Source organism: Odontesthes bonariensis, chromosome 11 (assembly GCF_027942865.1).
Source record: "Odontesthes bonariensis isolate fOdoBon6 chromosome 11, fOdoBon6.hap1, whole genome shotgun sequence".
In the NCBI taxonomy this organism is placed as follows: domain Eukaryota; kingdom Metazoa; phylum Chordata; class Actinopteri; order Atheriniformes; family Atherinopsidae; genus Odontesthes; species Odontesthes bonariensis.
Window position 1 is genome coordinate 15,246,841 of NC_134516.1, and position 18,519 is coordinate 15,265,359.

Sequence of the window (18,519 nt, forward strand, 5' to 3'; positions counted from 1 at the left end):
TTTATTTTAACCCCCCCAGCATTATCAGACTACTACCATATTGTGTCAGTATAACACGGGTTATGTTACCAAAGACGATGTTTCATCATGTAAGGGTGCTCCAGTCTAGATTTTTGGGGCTGATTTGGCTGATACTGATCATCAATCACATTGTGTATTTAAAGCTTTGATTTATCGTGTAATAGTTTTTACTAATGTGCTATTGTTAACATCCTCCTATGTGATGAATTTAGAGATGAGAAGCTATCATGATTAGAGAGCTGCAACATCTTTTCACTCTTTCAAACCACAGTAGCATCCTAGCTTCCTGTTTATTGGGAACAACTAAGAGCTTAAAAATAGTTTACAAATCAGTCACATTTTATCAAATAAGAATTAGAATAAAAGCTAATTGAGTACAATACCACCAAATGAACAATAGGTTATACTGAGGCAATAAAATGAACACATTTTCCCTGTGACCCTCACGTTTTCCATCTAATTTTGTTTAATTTTTATTTTTTTTTAGAAGGTCAGGGATCCCCTACCCCCAGGCCGTGAAGCTTTAGTTACTGAGCTGTAAGTGGTCCACAAACGAATGAATGAATGAAATAGTGAGTAAATACCTTTTTCTGCGCTGACACTGAATGAAGAAATTTATGCCATAATGTCTGTCCAACTGATTCAGTGATCTTGGTGCCTTGTAGTTTTTTTTTATTTTTTATTCTTGCAAGGAAAATAAGAGCTGTGTGTATATTCTCAGTGACATATGAATACAGCTGCAGCTTTTGAGGAATATCTTCCATAACAATGTGCTAATTAGCCATTGGGCATGTATTAAATTCGGCATGTGTGTGATATGACTTGAATGTGAAGCCTCGTTAGCTTAAAATAAATGATAATTAGCTGAATTAACTTCAGTTATGAGTTTTCGTGTTGCCCAACAGGCTTTGCTTGCCTTGGCTTTTTTGTGACAATTTCTCCATTATTATCGTCCAATGACAATCTGTGACTGATCGGTTCGAGCACCCTGAGCAACATGGATGTTCTACAGTTAGAAAAATTTAACTGTCGAAAATAACTGTCTGATTTAAAAGTTTTCAGTGAAGTCCACTGTATTGCTTTTGATCAAAACGCCATGACATTTCTTAAGTTTGCGTTTTGTCAGATGGCACAAAAATTTGCTCTTTTGTCATGTCCCCATTCTGAGAAACTGTTAGCTTCGCTCTCATGTCCGAATTTCTGTCTGATTCTCTAAAACTGAGAGCACTTCAGCTGCTGGCTACTGCAGATGAGACACTTACAACTCTACTTTACACAACTACACTAAAAGATAAGAAATATCACTTTAAAGTCAGGAAACCATCATGTGTAAGTCACAGAAATACACAACTAAATACATTTTACTGTGGCAAGTTCTCCAGTATTTCACATGTTGCCATGGTGATACACTCAACAACTGTCACGTGACCGGCTCTGAAAACCCTACACGTCCAAAGCTGATGATATGGGAGAACCCTCTACATTCAAAATTGAGGCAGTGAGCTCCTGACAAAGCATCACTTTGTAACGAGTTAGAAGTGAGAACCAATTGATCCTTAAAGGCTCCAAGCTGTGTGTGTGACACTAAATTTAAGACGAGGATTACTTAGGATTTAGGATTATATTTTAGGTCTGATGGCAGCCAACAGTAGTAGCAATACAAAGACTGTCAGCCATTTTCTGAACAGTTTCCACAGACTACTTCACAGATGGTTCTGTGTAACAAACCATCTGGTATGTCGGGTTATACATCCCGTACTTCCTCTAGTAACAAACATTTTTCCAGACCCTGATTTTTACTCCATTTCTGTTCAAAGCAAACCCCATTTTCTACACAGGGGAGTAAAGTTTTCAACTCAACTGACACTAAACACAAACCACATGCATTGATTCGTACACTAGCCTTACTAGGCTTCAGGGGGATGTTTCTGTAGCTGGCAGGAGTGTGAAGTCGTCGCACACAGTTTGTCTACTCCTAAAGAATGTATGATTCGTTGAACGCTGAGACTAAAAAAGAAAGTGTCTCAGTCGAGACAGAGGCACATGCTTATCACATACAGATGCTGCTCATACAAGGAAATGAGATGAAAGTCTGAGCAGAGCTGCTGCTGAGTTCTAGAATGCAGGCAGTATGCAGTTTGTCAAATGCAATGCTTTGGAAGTCCGAATGCAGGTTTTCTATAAAGTTTTCCTTCATCATTTTTAGATGCTTACCACTTGTGTCAACAACAAAGCTCTTGTTTGAAGTGATGCGACATCATCCTGCATGAATGATGTTGCGTGCAGGCATGTTTTTGCTAGATTCCGGCACTTACTGCACCCGATTTTCTCACAAAAAAAGTCTAATGTGGAGCATATGTTCCAACCAGATGTTGACTCCAGGATGTTGCTGTCCAACACATATTCTAATTAATGACCTATTAAAAGTAATCCCAGTCATCAAAGCTCGCTAAACAATTGAAAATTAAGACAAATATTTCCTAAATGAACTTTCGAACATGCATAGTTATGGAGGCGTCTCATTTAGCTTTACATGTTTTCATATTCTTACACCTCAAAGCTTAAATTTTTTTCAGCTGATTTTATAAGACTAAATGTAAGTTTAGAGTGTAGACCTGTTACTATCGCAGCAGGTGTACATCGCGGAAGGCAAGAAGCCAAGAAATCATGGATGGCGGTGTCAAAGACAGAAGCAGAGGGGGTAGCTCTGTGGTTATATGAGGAAGCTAAAGATGCCAAAATTTGGAAATATCTGTTTATATAATGGCTTTTTGAAGCTTTCATCTGCCACAAATTTCTACCCTCTGGTTAAAAGCTATTATCAAAAACGCATACAGTTCCACAGCTGATGTAAGTGCCAAAGAAATGTTTCTTGTAGGCTCTGGGATGTTTATGTGCAAGTCTGAGCATGGATACCAAAAAACACAACAGTACGTCTGTTTAATGAAACTGTTTTTATGTATTTGCAAGTATTTGGTGAGATTTGCACAATCCTGTCAGCTCATCATTGCAGATGAGACTAGAGATTAGATTTGATTTGTTTTTGCTTTGCTTTGCTTTGAAACCACTGAATTACACTTAAATGGTGTTTAACTATCACACAAGTAAAGAATGTTCACGACTTAAGCAAGCCTGTCAAAGATGAGGGTTGTAGTGGCAAAACACTGTACTGGAAAACACAACACCTCACAAAACTATAAAATCACTATCAATCAACTTTGCATACCACTGTCACAATTCACGATACTGCATGCAGAAGTTACAAGTAAAAAGTTTTTTTACTCACAATCTCCTTAATGAATTTATCCACTATGCCTTCATCCTGCAGGTTGTGAAGGTAGCGGGAGGCTGGAGAACTAGCAATTGAACGTAGCCGTTCGATATTTTCAACCACATTGGCTTCAGGTGTGATTCCTATCGTGAAGAAACGGACACCCTGGTTCTTTGCGTCAGTCACAGCTGAAAATATGTCGGGGTTCCTTGGGTGCGAGATGCCATCAAAGAGCAGAACGGCAACCTTGACGCTGTTGGTATTCGACTCCTCCAAGTAAATGCGGGTCAGGTTGGTGATGGCATAGGTAATGTATGTGCCCTGGCCAATGTATGCAATAGGAGCAATTTTGGCCTTAAAGTTTTCTATGCCTGCCCACTGTTTGAAGGTCTGCTCTATGATGACATGGCTGCTGTACTGCAAGAGAGCTGTACGGGTGCTGAGGCCCCGGCCGTTCTGCAGCCGGAGGCCCTGTAGCCGCTCCATTACATCTACAGCAAAGCGCTTCTCCTGGGCATGGTTGTCCTTGGCGCTCTCTGAGCTGTCGATTAGAAAGGCCAATTCCAAACTACAGTCCTCATCAATGAGAGCTGGAAAAAGCAAAGAGGAGACATTTGATGACAAAAATGAAAGCAACAGTTTGAAACTTTCTGGAAATACTACTGGCTTTTTCTCAGAGTTGAATTGATATCATACTAAATATGTTGCTGCATCTGGTACAATCTATTTCCACCACTCTCCATTCTCTGTTATGAATTTAGCTCAGGTCTTTTTTGTTTTCTTGACAAAAGTGAAATGACAATATGCCACCTGGTATGTGACTAATGATGGCAAAAACAACCAGATTTTATGAAAATTTCTGCACCAGACAATGGTGTAATTATCATACTAATGCTAAACTAACTGCATCAGGGCTGCATGGTGGTTAGCACTGTTGCTTTACAGCGAAAGGGTTCCCGGTTCGAATCCTGACTGGGGCCTTTCTATGTGGACTTTGCACATTTTCCAGGCACTCGGGTTTCCTCTCACTCTTCAAAAACATGCATCCTAGGTTAATTGGTGATTCTAAATTGACCCTAGGAGTGAGTGTGGGAGTATATGGTTGTTTGTCGCTGTGTGGCCTTCTGATGAACTGGCAACCAGTCTAGAGTGTTAGAAGCCTGCCAGCTGAATTTGAAGGATATTACTGATGACTTTGAAAAGAGAAAATCTTTTGTTTTGACCTTGGCACAGAAAAGGCGCTCTCACTGACTCTGTATTCCTTGTCATACACTGCCATTAAGTAGGATTTTACCTGAGGTGGTGCTCACACAACAGATTTGGTCACACAGCTACCCGTCTGCTTAGCTTCTATTAGGCATATTTTACTATTTCTGTTGTTTTCAAGTTGCATTTTTTCTCTGATTTTCCACTTTTCACTGAAGTTACCTTAGCTTATGTTGGTTTGATGTTAACTGTACGACTGAAGCGTTTGTCACCTACTCTCTTCTGGCTGATATGCTTTAAATCAGTGTACGAAAATGTCGACTCGCAGACAGAGGAGAGACAGGCTGCAGTATTTAATAGCATACTTGCATACTTTGTGAGTATATTGTGTCTCATATGTTGTGATGGGCAGGGTCACTTTGACCATCTTCTAAGGTGCTGACTCCTTTCTGTTTTGGCACCAGAGTGCGGTTTTGAAAACATGTTGATTTAATTGATCTATGATAAATTTAACTCATTGAGCTCCTCAGTTTATGATCATTTAAAACCATTCATGTGTTATTTAATTTGGCAGAAGCTGACGTTTTGTAATAGCATGTGACTTCTGAGGGTAAAGTGGCTGTATTGAAACCAACAGAAATAACCGTCAAATGCACCTCTGTTAAACTCAGTCAAATAAAGTGGGAAAATTAAAAGGGGCTCATAAAAAATGTGAGAATTGATGGCAAACTAGTTCATTTTAGGACTGTGAACTTAGCTCAGAATTTCAATTGATGAACCGTGAACTTGAATAATTCATATTTTAATCTGTCTGAACTTTGAACTTGAACTTTACTCGTCTGAAGAGTAAACTTGCACAACACAGCTTGACAGTGAAACTGTGATTCTTATTTCTCAGAAACAAAGCAAATGTGTAGCCAATTGTATTTCCCAGAATGGCAAATTTGTATTCACTTCATAATAAGTAGGAGCAACGAAGGCCATTCATACTAAAGGGTGCACATCCGGTTATGTTTTGATATTTCCTCAGTTAAAGTTTGCTGTCTGGACTAGACAAAAAAACACTAAGCATACTGTACCTGATACATTTGTTTCCAGTTTTTGCTGTTGCCATGCTGGTTGTTGAGATTTTTATCAATATATGTTTATCACTTTCATATCCAGCCAGTTTTTAAGACCCAACTTGAAAATTGGCACCATGAGAAGGGATACATTTTTATCTTGGGAACCTTCAGAAGGAGGACTGATGATATATTGACCGTTTAGGCTCTATTGGCTGTTGCCTTTTTCTGAAAATTGTGATAAGTTCATGAGTGCGACACATAATTTTCAAGACAAAATGAAAGCAACTCAACTTGGCATCAACCTTCAGCTGTGGAAGAAGGTCACAGATGTAATATAGGCTGAAGATAAACCACATTAATCTTCAGAGAAACATGTCACAGAGAGAATGTGCCTGGGGAAACAGGATTCCGAGCGAATGAAACATTTGGATAATGGCGCACTGAGCGGTCACACTGGAGATGGATTGCTCTGAGGCCTGAGAGATAGGATCGGTCCAAGTGGATTGCATCCTGCAGCGATGTAGAAACCATGTTCTGTAATTTTTTTTCCTCACCTGGGGCAGTGTATATGTTTCCCCCGCACAAATTCGATACCACTGTTTTCAAGTATCAGTAGGTTCCCCAATAAATTCAGTCAAGAAACTTACATTTGCCATTTTGAGATATGGAATTTGGTGAATACAGTTTGTTCTTCCTTTGCTTCCTGGTGGCCACCACCTCATCCTCGTAGTCTTCTTCATACTCCTGTGCCCACAAGCACTGAAGTCTCCACAGCAGCAGGAGCCAGTGCAGAGAGAGGACCATGACTTCCCTGAGAGGGCTGAAAATAACCGAGATGTGGATTTAAAATAATTAAATAAAAATAAATTGGCATTCAAGACCTATCTATCCATTTCAATACCATCAGAAATAAAACTTGCACAAAGTCAGAGAACAAGCTTTAACAAGCATGCATACCTCACAATGTTGCTAACTTAAGTCTCCAATGTGCTCCACTCTGTGCTGTTGCTCCCCTGGAGGCAAATGGACGAATTCAGAAAGACGATGCAAACAGGGCAGAAGAGAGCTTCTTCATTCAGAGTTGGTTCAGTTCCATGTGCAGACTCTCAATTTGATAAGCTTCCTCCAGCGGTTGGATCTTAGCTGAGAGTCTCCAGGTCAAGTAGGCACCATGCATTCATACCAGAAGCAGAATCAGAAGCAGCAGCAGCATTGCCTTGCCAAAAGTTTTGACTTCCCTCTGGCTCTCATGGGACTCCCTCAAAGTCAAGTCATTCTAAGCTTGCAGTAAATGAAGGAAAGTCCAGCCCTTTTTTTAAACTCCCTCCCTCCCTCTCTCCCTTTTGGGAAGAGTGTGGGTTGGGAGGATGAGGAGCCAGAGACAGTCGAGAAATCCCTCATCATCACTGAGCAATGAGTGCCCTTTTTCTTTGTTTTAGAGTGCCTTTTTTACTTTTTAACCCATGCTATTTTAAACAATAGCAAGATGTAAAGTCTCCAGGGGGAATTGCAGTTAGTCTTTTAACTAGGACATGTAGCTGAGATCAAAGTAGGCCTGAATATATTCTTTTTTGTCTGTGTTATGTGGCAGCCGGAAGAACGAGAACATCAAGGTAATGTCCTTGGGAATTTGCCCGAAAAGTTACGGGGGATCAAACCGATACTTTTTAAAGGCCATTTTTTTGGTTTATGTCCAAAAAAAGTTAACAGAATGTGTGATTGGAGCTGTCAAAAGCACCAACACAAATAAAAACTCATGGAATGCTCCCTCGTTGAGTTCAGTCGACTCGTTTTTTACAGTCACAGTTTTTTACAGACTTGAACTTGTTCGTCACAGAGGGTAATGCTAATGAAAGCAAGCTAAATTTAGATATAGCACACTCTTGCTGTAAAGTGGTCAAAAATCTGAATTGCAATGGATAATTTAACGCAACAAATTCCAGTTAATTCTATAACCTGTTGGCTCTTGACCCAAATTAAAGATTTTTAAGTTTAACGGTGCTATATTCTTTTTTTTTTTTGCTTTATATAAATGTGTTATGATCAAAATGTCTTCATGATTCATGGTAACAGCAATGAAAATGTTGTACATCGCTTCACTTGAAGTCACAATAGAATCTATCTGAGTGACTGAGAGTAAAAACAGGTTATAGCTGACAAGCCAGGCCAGACTACAGACACTTACAGCGGTGCTATACCTTGTGCAAAGGCCAGGTGGGTTCTGTGTGGCACAGATATTGCCATCATAGAGAACTTGTGTGCAAGGCTTCCAGCAGATGTCATTTACTCATAAATTTGTTGTGACTGTGAGGAACTGATTTGTAATGTGATGCCGATCTTTTGCAGAGGTGCAGGATATAAATAAGAACTATCGGTCCGTGCAGTCCAAAGCTCCTTCGGTTGTTGCAGTTTGAGTAACTGACATCATCACCACTACTTTACTGGAGGTTGACACATCGGTTGTTTTCAAGCAAACCCTGTTGAGCGTGGTCTGTCCAATATTAACAGGGCTTATAGTGTTGGTGTTAAAGGGGACATGTTATAAAAGCATTTCTATGCTTCCTGTACCAACTGCCTGTGGCCGAACAGCAGACTAGAATAATGTATTTGAGAATGAATCATGGTTTGATGTGTGCCTGTGTCCTAATAGGCAAGGTACTTAATGCTCTCTCTTACAGTGTAACATGTTTCAAAGTCAAGGGGGCTAGATCCAGCTGCTACAAACAAAGCTGTAAAGACTTGGTTTGAAATGGAGCTGCTGTACTGTATCTGTGTGGTTTCTTTGACCAAAGTACGTCCCAGACATTTCATGAGGACCTACAGATTTACTTGCAGGTTCAACTTGGATAAAGGAACTTATTTAAAACAATTTTGTTTTATGGATATATTTGTTTTTTGGCTGCTAATGTTCACCGTCTATCTTGTGTGTCTCTTCACTATTTGGATCTAAGCAAGAAGTGGACATTGTGTTTTTTTTACTTAAATTAACTCTGCCTAAAGAGAGCGCAGAAAGTGAACCAAAACAAAAGACTAAAAAAGTTCATTTACAAGAGTTATATGATAGAAGCTCTTGTTTTACCATCACAAGCAACCACAGTCACTTTACACACACATACAAAAATATATTTTTAATCTGTTGTTACTGTACAAATAGTGTAGCAGCTTTATAGTATCTTTTGTTTATGTTTTGTTTCACTGTACCTCCTGAGTCTCCCTTTGACAATAATCCAGAAACTGGAAAAGTTTGGAGATTCATGCCTTGAGGCTACACACCTTGCAAAAGCAGCCAACCAGGATGCACCTTTGCAAACACCAGGAGCCGGCATTTATTATCTATGCTTTGGTATGATTCACTGTAAACATATAGTTTCAGAGGTCAGAGATAAGCAAAGTAAATAAGAATACTGCAGCTGTGGCATTTATAGGCAAATGCACATAAGAATAGTTTCTGACATGGAAACATTAGAATTCCTCCACGATTTTTATTCATTTACATTGTTCTTATATTCTCAAAAAAGATTAGGTCTGAGTAGTTTACATATTTTTGAATACATTGTGCTGTATGATCCAGCTCTGGAGTCTAAGAGATTATTATACAGTGAAACAAGTCATTTTTTTTTTTTTTTTTGTGCAAAAGAAAGGTCTCCGCTCAATAATTATTTCAAAATTCCAATGTAAACGTTGATGAGAGAACTTTTATAATCCCATAACACGTCTGCAACCTGCAATCTGCAACCCGAAGTCACATAAAAAGGGCAACAGGGATTGTAGTGAGCATTTTTATTGCCTGCTCTCGTACTGAAAGCTGTGAAAGGGGAGCTGCCACTCAAGAATGTCCTGTTTAAAAGATAGTCCTCCTTAGGTCCTTTTCAGCTTGCTTTCCTTGTTTTACGTGCTGATTAAGCAAAGCACACTTAAAAATATATATTTTTTTATCTTTTATGATGGTGTCAACTTGGAATCACTTTGCAGCAAGACACTGATGAAGCTGTCGTTGCTGATGCCTGGCTTTACCTTTTGCTTTGGGTAGATGGTGCAAATCGCAGGACGTTTGGTAGCTTAGACACGTTTCTATTTGGCATTTTGCACACCAATAGGTAAAAGGACAGCACACGGCACTATATTTCAATATCATATGCATTACAAAAATAAAAAGCTTGGAGAAACTCTAAGTAAGGCAGATGCAAATCAATGACCTTTGAGGTTGCATTTGGTCCTCACTTTCTTGAAATATTTCCCGGCAGGCAATCTGAAATAATGAGCCGACATTGTTACCCGGCTATATTTAAAGTCTTAGAGAGCCAGAGACCAGTGATGCTCTGAGAGGATACCATGCCAAGGTCTTTCTTCTACGAAACTACAGAAGCCACCGCTAAACTATTTGAAACTTTCCCCTCAAGGTGTTTTTGTGACTTTGCTCAACAACTGTTTATACAAGACAACGCGTGTTCTTTAAACATATAGTTGCAGGACAGATGAAAAGATGACTGACATCTGTGACTGTTGATTGTTGCATCAATTCACACCGTCGTAAGATTTCTAAGAGTCAGAAACAGATGTCTGTGTCCCAACAAGTTTTCATATCTGTGTGCTCTAAAGGAGAGCTGACAATTACGGCATAATTAATATAAACTGCAACCAGTCTTTATAAGGTGAAGCGTTTACAGCATTGTCCAGTTCTGGCTGCAGTGATTTAAAGTTAGCATGTTAGAATGAGCTAATACTGGGGTAATAGGAATGCTATTAGTTTTGAATGTATGTAGTTATAAAGCAAAATACTAAACCTAAAAATGAGTCCCACCAGTATCAACCAGAAAACCTACATTTTAGTGTTCTTGTTTATATTTAATTTCCACTTGAAGAGGAAATGTACCCGAGCCACTGAGCAACACTCGACTCGAGGACTGTTCAGTTGCAAAAACCTGCATTCTGTCATTCACACCAATGTAACTTTGACACCTGCCACCCACCTGGCAACACCCCTCCCCTACAGTAAAACAACTGGCAGCGGGACAGCAGCACGGCCCACAAAATCCGCTTTGGAAGGGTTTAAAGAGCATGACAAATTATCTGGGATGTTCACCCAGGCACCAAACGCACCAGGATATCCTTTGGGGTGGCATCTGTGGCAAGTAAGTCCCACACGAGAAGCCCACACTACAACCCACAGGGCTCAAAGGAGCTATTCCTAATGACTCCAGGACACGATGTTTTTTAGTCAACACCCTGACTGGTCAGAGCTCTTATGGTAGCATAAAGAGAACTTGCGAACGTGGGTGGTAAGGACGTTATAACTGATCAATGGATGAGGTCTTTAAAAAGTCCTATAATTGACTAAAATAGTGGTTATTTTTTAAATAAACAATTTTTATAACCTTTCTTGAGTGTATTAAATATTTGTTTCCACATGTTAATTTCCTATATGAGGATAAATAAAGTCTCATCTCATCTCATGGATCCCAATGTGCAATTGTCCACATTTTAAAGAGGAAAAATGTAGAAGTCTTAAGGGATAAATGCATTGCAGCCCGATGATGACATTAAAAGTGAAAGGAGCAATGTGTTACCATTCCTCCACAAAGAAACATGAAGGTTTGTACAATAATCTACCACAACCAATCCAACTGTTGCAGATCTCTTATATCGTGACACTGGAAACTTAACATCAGAAGGATCATCTTCATAAATATTTGTGCATTTGTTACGGCGCGCTAATGTTAGAATTGTTGATGAGTTTTGCTCTGAAGCACAGTGTTTGACAGACAGTGGGAAAGACATTGCTACATTGGCCAGAGGCATGCCGCTAGCAGGGTGGAAAGATCACCTCATGTGAGTCTACCCCAAGCGTCAAAAAAGTTACTTTGCAACAACTGACAATAGGCAGGTGTGGCTTTGCTTTCGGAAAAGAAAATATTTGCAAGAGATGGTTGCTTTTGTGGAATGAAAGAGCACATGCCTTGATTATCAGTCACCAGATTTCCTAATGACCTATGAAGCTGACATAAGATCTGAATCACATTGGCTTCAGCTGCTCTGGGTTGCAAGGAACACGTCCAGTCTTGTATCACCCAGCCTCTCACAGTGATGTGACCTCATTTGGCCAAATCACTGGAGCTGCAGCACCAGAAAACCAACACTGTCACAGTCTTTCCAAACAGTAATAAAACTTTGACAGTCGATCTCAGCATTCTTTTACCTCATACATTCAGGCAAGTTTTGCCTCAAGATGTAACAATGTCAATGTCGGTGTTGGCCACTTCTGAAAACTCCTGGATGTACTTGTAAAAATAATGATCCAGCAACACAAAACACAAAAGCCTAGCAACACAGTAATCTCACTCATCAGTCATCAGTCTTTATCTTGTGGTATGCAAAGGCTGCTTACTTCAAATAGTGTATGTGCTGTGTTTTTGCAGACAAATTCAGACTAGTAGATCCGTATCTATGCATGCAGATGGTCAGATAGTCATCTGTGGTTTTTCGGGAATGATTCCAAGCCTTCTACATTCAGTCTCAGTATTACCCAAAACAGTAGATGTACACTTGATTCGACTTATTCAAAAGAAAGAATGCAAGAGCTACATCTCAGACTCTATAGGCCTAAGTGAGCATGTTCAGTGTGTAAAATCTATCTGCAATTTTGTTCAAGAGTTGTACATGGACAGATTTTCATGTCATGATTTACAATATTTCTGGCAAAAAATGTCTAATATATGCTTTCTAGAGTGGCAAAGGCATGCATCCAGTGGCACAAAACCAACATGTCCATCTCCCATCTCCTTTGGTACAGCTGCACCCTCTAGTGAAAATATGAGGGCTTGCAATCCACACCTACACACCGCCCCGATTCATTTCCCAAAGTGCAAACAGTTTGCCATCTTTGCCCTTATTTTCAGCTGCTGAACAAGAAAGTCTAAGTGTTTTTTGTGTTTTTCACTGATGGAAACTGTTTAGTGTGTTTAGTTTCTGAGATGTCTCCGGGGCTGTCTGTTCTTTGTTTTGTTTTTTTCCATCGACCACAATTTGCTTTAATGCGCTGCAGCTGTGAGCGCTTCCATTGCTTTGTGCATTGCATTCTGGGAGAAGATCTAAAGCACATGTGAACATCCAGGTTTTTTTTTTGTTTTGTTTTTTTTGTTTATAGTTCTCAAAGTGAACTCACTTTGCATTGTGAAAATGGGACATAGCTTTGGTTTGTCCAGACTGGCCTCTCCCAAGAGTCCACTGGACATCTGCAGGTTTGCATTAGTAACATGGTATCTGCTCTGACACTTTCCTCGACAATAACTGGGAAAAGGATTGTTTTTCTACATCCCCTTTGCAAGATGTGAGATGAGGAGGCGAAGACAAACACGAGGAGAGGATGGTGACAGGCATTTAGCAAAATGGAATGCCTTTTACTTTGAAGAGTCACTTCAACCTGTCATCAAATTATATGACATATAACACAGCTGCCTCATCAAACCATTGTTTTGTTGCATCAGACCCTTATTTCTGCAAGATGAGCATTTTTTTTCTGATAAAACCTTATATTTACAGTGAATTCGATTTACAATGTTGGACAAATGCGCCACGCCCCGTTCATATGTCAGGGGTGCCACAAGGCTTTGTGAAAGGCTTCCACAAAGGATAACTTTACTTATCCTTACTTATAGCTTCTCTTGCAAGCCTCCTTTCTCATCGATCCTCTATTGTCTGGATGCATTTTAGGAATTAAGACATCAAAACAATTGGCTGTAAACAGTTTCTGGGTCACTGGCAGGAGGACAAAGGAAAGAGGAGATGAGGAGGCTGAAATCGGAAAAAATGAATTGAGCCTTTAGTCTTTTTGAAGCCAGAATGGATTATGTGGATAAGGGGGGGGGGGGGGGCTTAAATATAAACATCTTTAAAAACTGATATCTATTTATTTGTATAATTAATTTCAAAATAATCATCAGAAAACTGATCAGAAAGAGTGGCTGTAGTTGGTATTTGTGGGGAAAATATTTATGTAGTATTTCATGAGAGAAGTTGGAACTTTCAGAATGGGAGTCTGTTGGAGTCAGCGATGCTTTGGTGCCACCATCTAGTGGCCATCAGTGGTATTGCGCTTTAGTGCACTTGCACATTATCTTGACATCTTCCATCTTTCACAGCAATTTTGCCGTGTGTTGCAAAGTGAAAAGGCCAGACTATGAACAATAAAGAAACAAGGGAACAAATATCAGATTGACAGATAGAATTAGAACAGTTCAATAGTTTCTGGGACTCAGTATTACATGGAACTTCCTGTCAGTCCTGTAACACATTTCCATGGAGAAAGCCCGGAAGTAACTGTACTAATGTGGGAAAAATAAGAAGCCTAAACTCCTGTTCAAAGACATGTAAAACTTGAAAGCATCCTAACCCGGAAGCCTCCCAAACAGACATGAATGAAACCAATCAAACATACAACGGTCGTGGTGGGGTAAGTTGTCTGCACAGAGCCTAAAGGATACGAAAAGACAACTCTACTCTTTATTTTCAGTTTTGTCATTATACACACACACACACACATACACACATATATATAAATTGAAAATAAAGACTTAGGCATATTCCCTAGATATTTTTCCTCTGGAAGATGAGAGTACAGAGACCCATAATAAGACTAGACCCTGAAATCAATATTTTGCTTATTATTCAATTGTGTAATAAGCAAAATATGCTTTCCATTTGAATTTAATTTAATTGAATGATAAGCAAAATATTGATTTCAGACTATATAGCAAATGTCAGGGGGTGCAGCAATGTAAACCATTTACATCATGATCATCAAATGCTCCCATGCCGATCTACATTAACCACACCACTCGTTACAATTATGTCCTAAAAAATGTTAACCTTTTTCTTAGAATGCCTTTCAGAAAGTCACATCTACTGTCAAACAGGCCAGCTCTGTGGAGGGCAGAATGTCAGCTGCCTGTTCTTAACGTCCGCGCATGCTCAGTTTAGCTTCGTTACGATGCACGCATGCGCAGTTCACCTCAGCGGTCATTCATTATAAAGCCCAAAGTTGTTCTGTCTCTTTCCACCTTCAGCCATTTTGATCATGTTGGGAGCTGTGGGACGCTGTTGCACTGGGGCTCTGCAGGCTCTCAAGCCTGGAGTCCAGCCCTTGAAAGCCCTTGTAGGATCCCCAGCCGTCCTTTCACGTAAGTCTGGCATACTTTGTGTTATTAAGCGAAATTGTAATAAGAAAAGATAGAAACAGGCGCAAGTGGCACAGGGCAGCGGGAGCGCAGATATTAGCTGGTGCTAGCAACATGTTGGCTTTCCTGTCAGTGGCGTACTAGGCCTTAGTATTGAAATGTAAGTTTTTAAACCAAGTGGAGCTATTTCATAACATTGTATGGGTACTCATAGCCACATGGACTTCTTAACTTGTGTCATACCTCAGAAAATGAGCAGACATTGTCCTTTTCGTGTGTTAGTAGAAATGACCTTTGTGTAATGACATGAGGCGGCGCGAGCCAGCCAAGCTAGCATTACAGTTTGCAGATTAGCAAGGTTACACGGCATTTTGCAAAGTTGACCCACGGACACATTTGTGTTCCAGGGCAGCTTGGAAAAATATAAAACTAATCACTCGCTGCTGAACAATAGGTTGTAGTAACTATAACAGTAGCAGCATTAGCAACGTTAGCTGAGTTAGTAGAGTTCATTCAGCTGTCACTTAAGACTCAGCGCCGCTTGAGTCGGAGAAATGGCTGGTTACAATTTAAGCTGGGTTTTTTTTTTTTTTTTTTGGTTAAGTCACGAACACGAGAAGTTCGTAGCTGAATAAATTTAATTGCACGAAGATGCTTTCTCACAATTTGGCCGACGGCAATCGTTTGACATTGAGACTTGCCCTTATAGCCAAATAAACAGCAGTGGTTCACTGAGCTCACTGCCGCTGCACACATGGATGACTCCGGTATAACTGGACACGCTGTCTACATTCCTCCACAGGCAGAGACTATGTCGCTCCAGCCGCCGCTGCGTCCGTTGCCAACGGTCGCATTGTGGCTGTCATCGGTGCCGTCGTCGATGTCCAGTTCGACGAGGGCCTCCCTCCCATCCTGAACGCACTAGAAGTCGCCGGCCGCGAGGCCAGGCTAGTCCTGGAGGTAGCCCAACATCTTGGTAAGCGTGTTTGATAATTACAATTCCCCCCGCTAAACCCCTGTAAGTGCACTGCTTGTATTTTAAGACTGAATTGAAGTTTCCTTCTGTGTGCACAGGGGAGAACACAGTGCGTACCATTGCTATGGATGGTACTGAAGGTCTGGTCCGTGGACAGAGAGTTCTGGACACTGGTGCCCCCATCAGAATCCCAGTGGGGCCCGAGACCTTGGGCAGGATCATGAATGTGATCGGTGAGCCCATTGATGAGAGGGGTCCCATCTCCACCAAACAGTGAGTTTAATTATTATTATTATTATTATTTTTTTTGAAAAATTATTTTTTAATTTATTTTCTCAACAAAGTGTTATTTTAGGTTGCAAAGTCCTATTTGGCAAATGTAAATGAACTTGCTAAAACTAACACAATGGAGGGGTGTATAGATATTAAATTGAAATTTCTTTCTTTTTTTTTTAGAACTGCACCCATCCATGCCGAGGCTCCTGAATTCACTGACATGAGTGTGGAGCAGGAGATTCTGGTTACTGGCATTAAAGTGGTGGACCTGCTGGCTCCCTATGCCAAGGGAGGAAAGATTGGTAGGTCTTTTAGAATGTTAATATCTGTTTCTTTGATCAGGATACATGGACATGTCTCGTATTGCAGGAGTCTTTGAAGTCGAGCTAACCTTACTTTCTCATTTCCGCAGGTCTGTTCGGTGGTGCTGGTGTAGGCAAGACTGTATTGATCATGGAGCTGATCAACAATGTGGCCAAGGCCCACGGTGGTTACTCTGTGTTCGCCGGTGTCGGAGAGCGCACCCGTGAGGGAAATGACTTGTACCATGAGATGATTGAATCTGGTGTCATCAACCTGAAAGACACAACCTCCAAGGTGAGACGTGTGGAGATGCACTTAAATTAAAAAAAAAAATTATTTATTTATTTTTTATTGCCACGATAAACACCTCAAATGATTTTGTCTTGTCCCTTCTAGGTGGCGCTGGTGTACGGACAGATGAACGAGCCCCCAGGTGCCCGTGCCAGAGTGGCTCTGACTGGACTGACAGTGGCTGAGTACTTCCGTGACCAGGAGGGTCAGGATGTGCTGCTCTTCATCGACAACATCTTCCGCTTCACACAGGCTGGCTCTGAGGTCTGTAACTTCAGACAGAACATTATGAGCGGCATTTAATTTGGCTCTTGGAAAGTTGAAATTTAGGATTATAAGTTGTAATGCAGTTGTGCTTTGAGTGCATTTCATAATTTTTTTTTTTTTTTTTTTAAATGACATGCTTGATGCTGATTGTAAAATCCCCACCTGCGCTCTCAGGTGTCTGCCCTGCTGGGTCGTATCCCCTCTGCTGTGGGTTACCAGCCCACTCTGGCCACTGACATGGGTACCATGCAGGAGAGAATCACCACCACCAAGAAGGGTTCAATCACATCTGTGCAGGTATGTTTTGAACACTGCTGCAACATCTTCAGCCAGAGTAGTATTTGCTAGTCCAAACTCTAAAAACTGGCATTGGAAGAATAATTGCAACAGAATGTTGCTGATAAATCCTGATTGTAGTTTAGTGACTCAAGTAAAAACTCGGACATTTGAACAAGTTCCCATTTTCTCTTTAGGCCATTTATGTGCCCGCTGATGATTTGACTGACCCTGCCCCCGCCACTACTTTCGCTCACTTGGATGCCACCACTGTGCTGTCCCGTGCCATCGCGGAGTTAGGAATCTACCCTGCTGTCGATCCCCTGGACTCAACCTCCCGTATCATGGACCCCAACATTGTTGGAACTGAGCACTACGACATTGCCCGTGGTGTGCAGAAAATCCTCCAGGTTGGGAACTTGCTTGCTGCTTTTCAATTGGACTGGCTAAATATTTCTCAGGCTAACTAGTTTTTGTTTCTTCTTGTAGGACTACAAATCCCTTCAGGATATCATTGCTATCCTGGGTATGGATGAGTTGTCTGAGGAGGACAAGCTGACTGTAGCCCGTGCCCGCAAGATCCAGCGTTTCCTGTCCCAGCCCTTCCAGGTGGCCGAGGTCTTCACTGGCCACATGGGCAAGCTGGTGCCCCTCAAAGAAACCATCAAGGGCTTCAAGAGCATCCTTGCTGGTAAGTGTTTTGCAAAGGAGGCGGCCTTTGTGTTCTGTAATCCTCCGTTTGTAACGCTTAACTCGTCACACTAATACATTTTGTGCCGTTTCCCTTTTTAGGTGAGTACGATCCTCTGCCTGAACAGGCTTTCTACATGGTCGGCCCCATTGAGGAAGTGGTTCTGAAGGCCGAGAAGCTGGCTGAGGAGCACTCGTAAACATCTGAACAATCTTAACTGTTTAGCTGAGGAGTGGAAAACCAGAAGGAGGGGTGCTGTAGTTCGGAGCACTTGGTTTGTAAAACATGTCAAAATGCAAATGTACCTGTCTTGTCATCCTGCAAAGAAAGTTCTATTTAATGTTTCCAATGAAAGATGGAATAAAACACTGTCTTTACACAAACCCACTTGTCAACTGTATATTTCGTAAGCGTTATGGTTGAGAATCATTCCTAGTGGGGGCATTTTATCACATGGTTTTCTTTGCCTACTCTGGCCACAAGATGGCGTTCTTGAGCCACATTAAGCTTTCTAAGTTGTGTTGCAGCTTGTCACAAACTAATAAAATGGTGGACAAATACTGGATGCCTGTTTGTCTCCAACTTTAAGCATTTTGTGTGTTTGTGAAGCCATAAAATATAGCAGATATATTAGGATGAGAGGATCCAGAAATCTAAACATTAAAAATGAGAACAGTCTGCCAGTTTTTCTGCAAAAGAAGAGA

At 40.8% G+C, this 18,519-nt stretch overlaps 2 protein-coding genes across 3 annotated transcripts in view; one reads left to right on the top strand and one right to left on the bottom strand.

The window, feature by feature from the left end:
- The window catches only part of LOC142391689 (uncharacterized), a 43,146-nt gene extending 36,328 nt beyond the window's left edge, over window positions 1–6,818 (bottom strand). For both annotated transcript variants that reach the window (XM_075477666.1, XM_075477665.1), the window contains exons 1-3: window positions 6,520–6,818; window positions 6,210–6,382; window positions 3,308–3,882 (exon numbers count right to left, since the gene is read on the bottom strand). In XM_075477666.1, coding sequence (XP_075333781.1) covers window positions 3,308–3,882; window positions 6,210–6,366 — 732 coding nt within the window. In that variant the 5' untranslated portion in view covers window positions 6,367–6,382; window positions 6,520–6,818. The remainder of the gene's footprint in view (window positions 1–3,307; window positions 3,883–6,209; window positions 6,383–6,519) is intronic.
- A 7,780-nt stretch (window positions 6,819–14,598) lies between these two features.
- atp5f1b (ATP synthase F1 subunit beta) lies at window positions 14,599–18,198 on the top strand. Its single transcript, XM_075477667.1, has 10 exons — window positions 14,599–14,738; window positions 15,538–15,711; window positions 15,810–15,984; window positions 16,168–16,289; window positions 16,400–16,584; window positions 16,687–16,845; window positions 17,023–17,145; window positions 17,322–17,534; window positions 17,614–17,815; window positions 17,917–18,198. The coding sequence occupies exons 1-10, from the start codon at window positions 14,636–14,638 to the stop codon at window positions 18,012–18,014; spliced, it is 1,554 nt and encodes a 517-aa protein (XP_075333782.1). The 5' UTR covers window positions 14,599–14,635; the 3' UTR covers window positions 18,015–18,198.
- The last annotated feature ends 321 nt before the right edge of the window (window positions 18,199–18,519 follow it).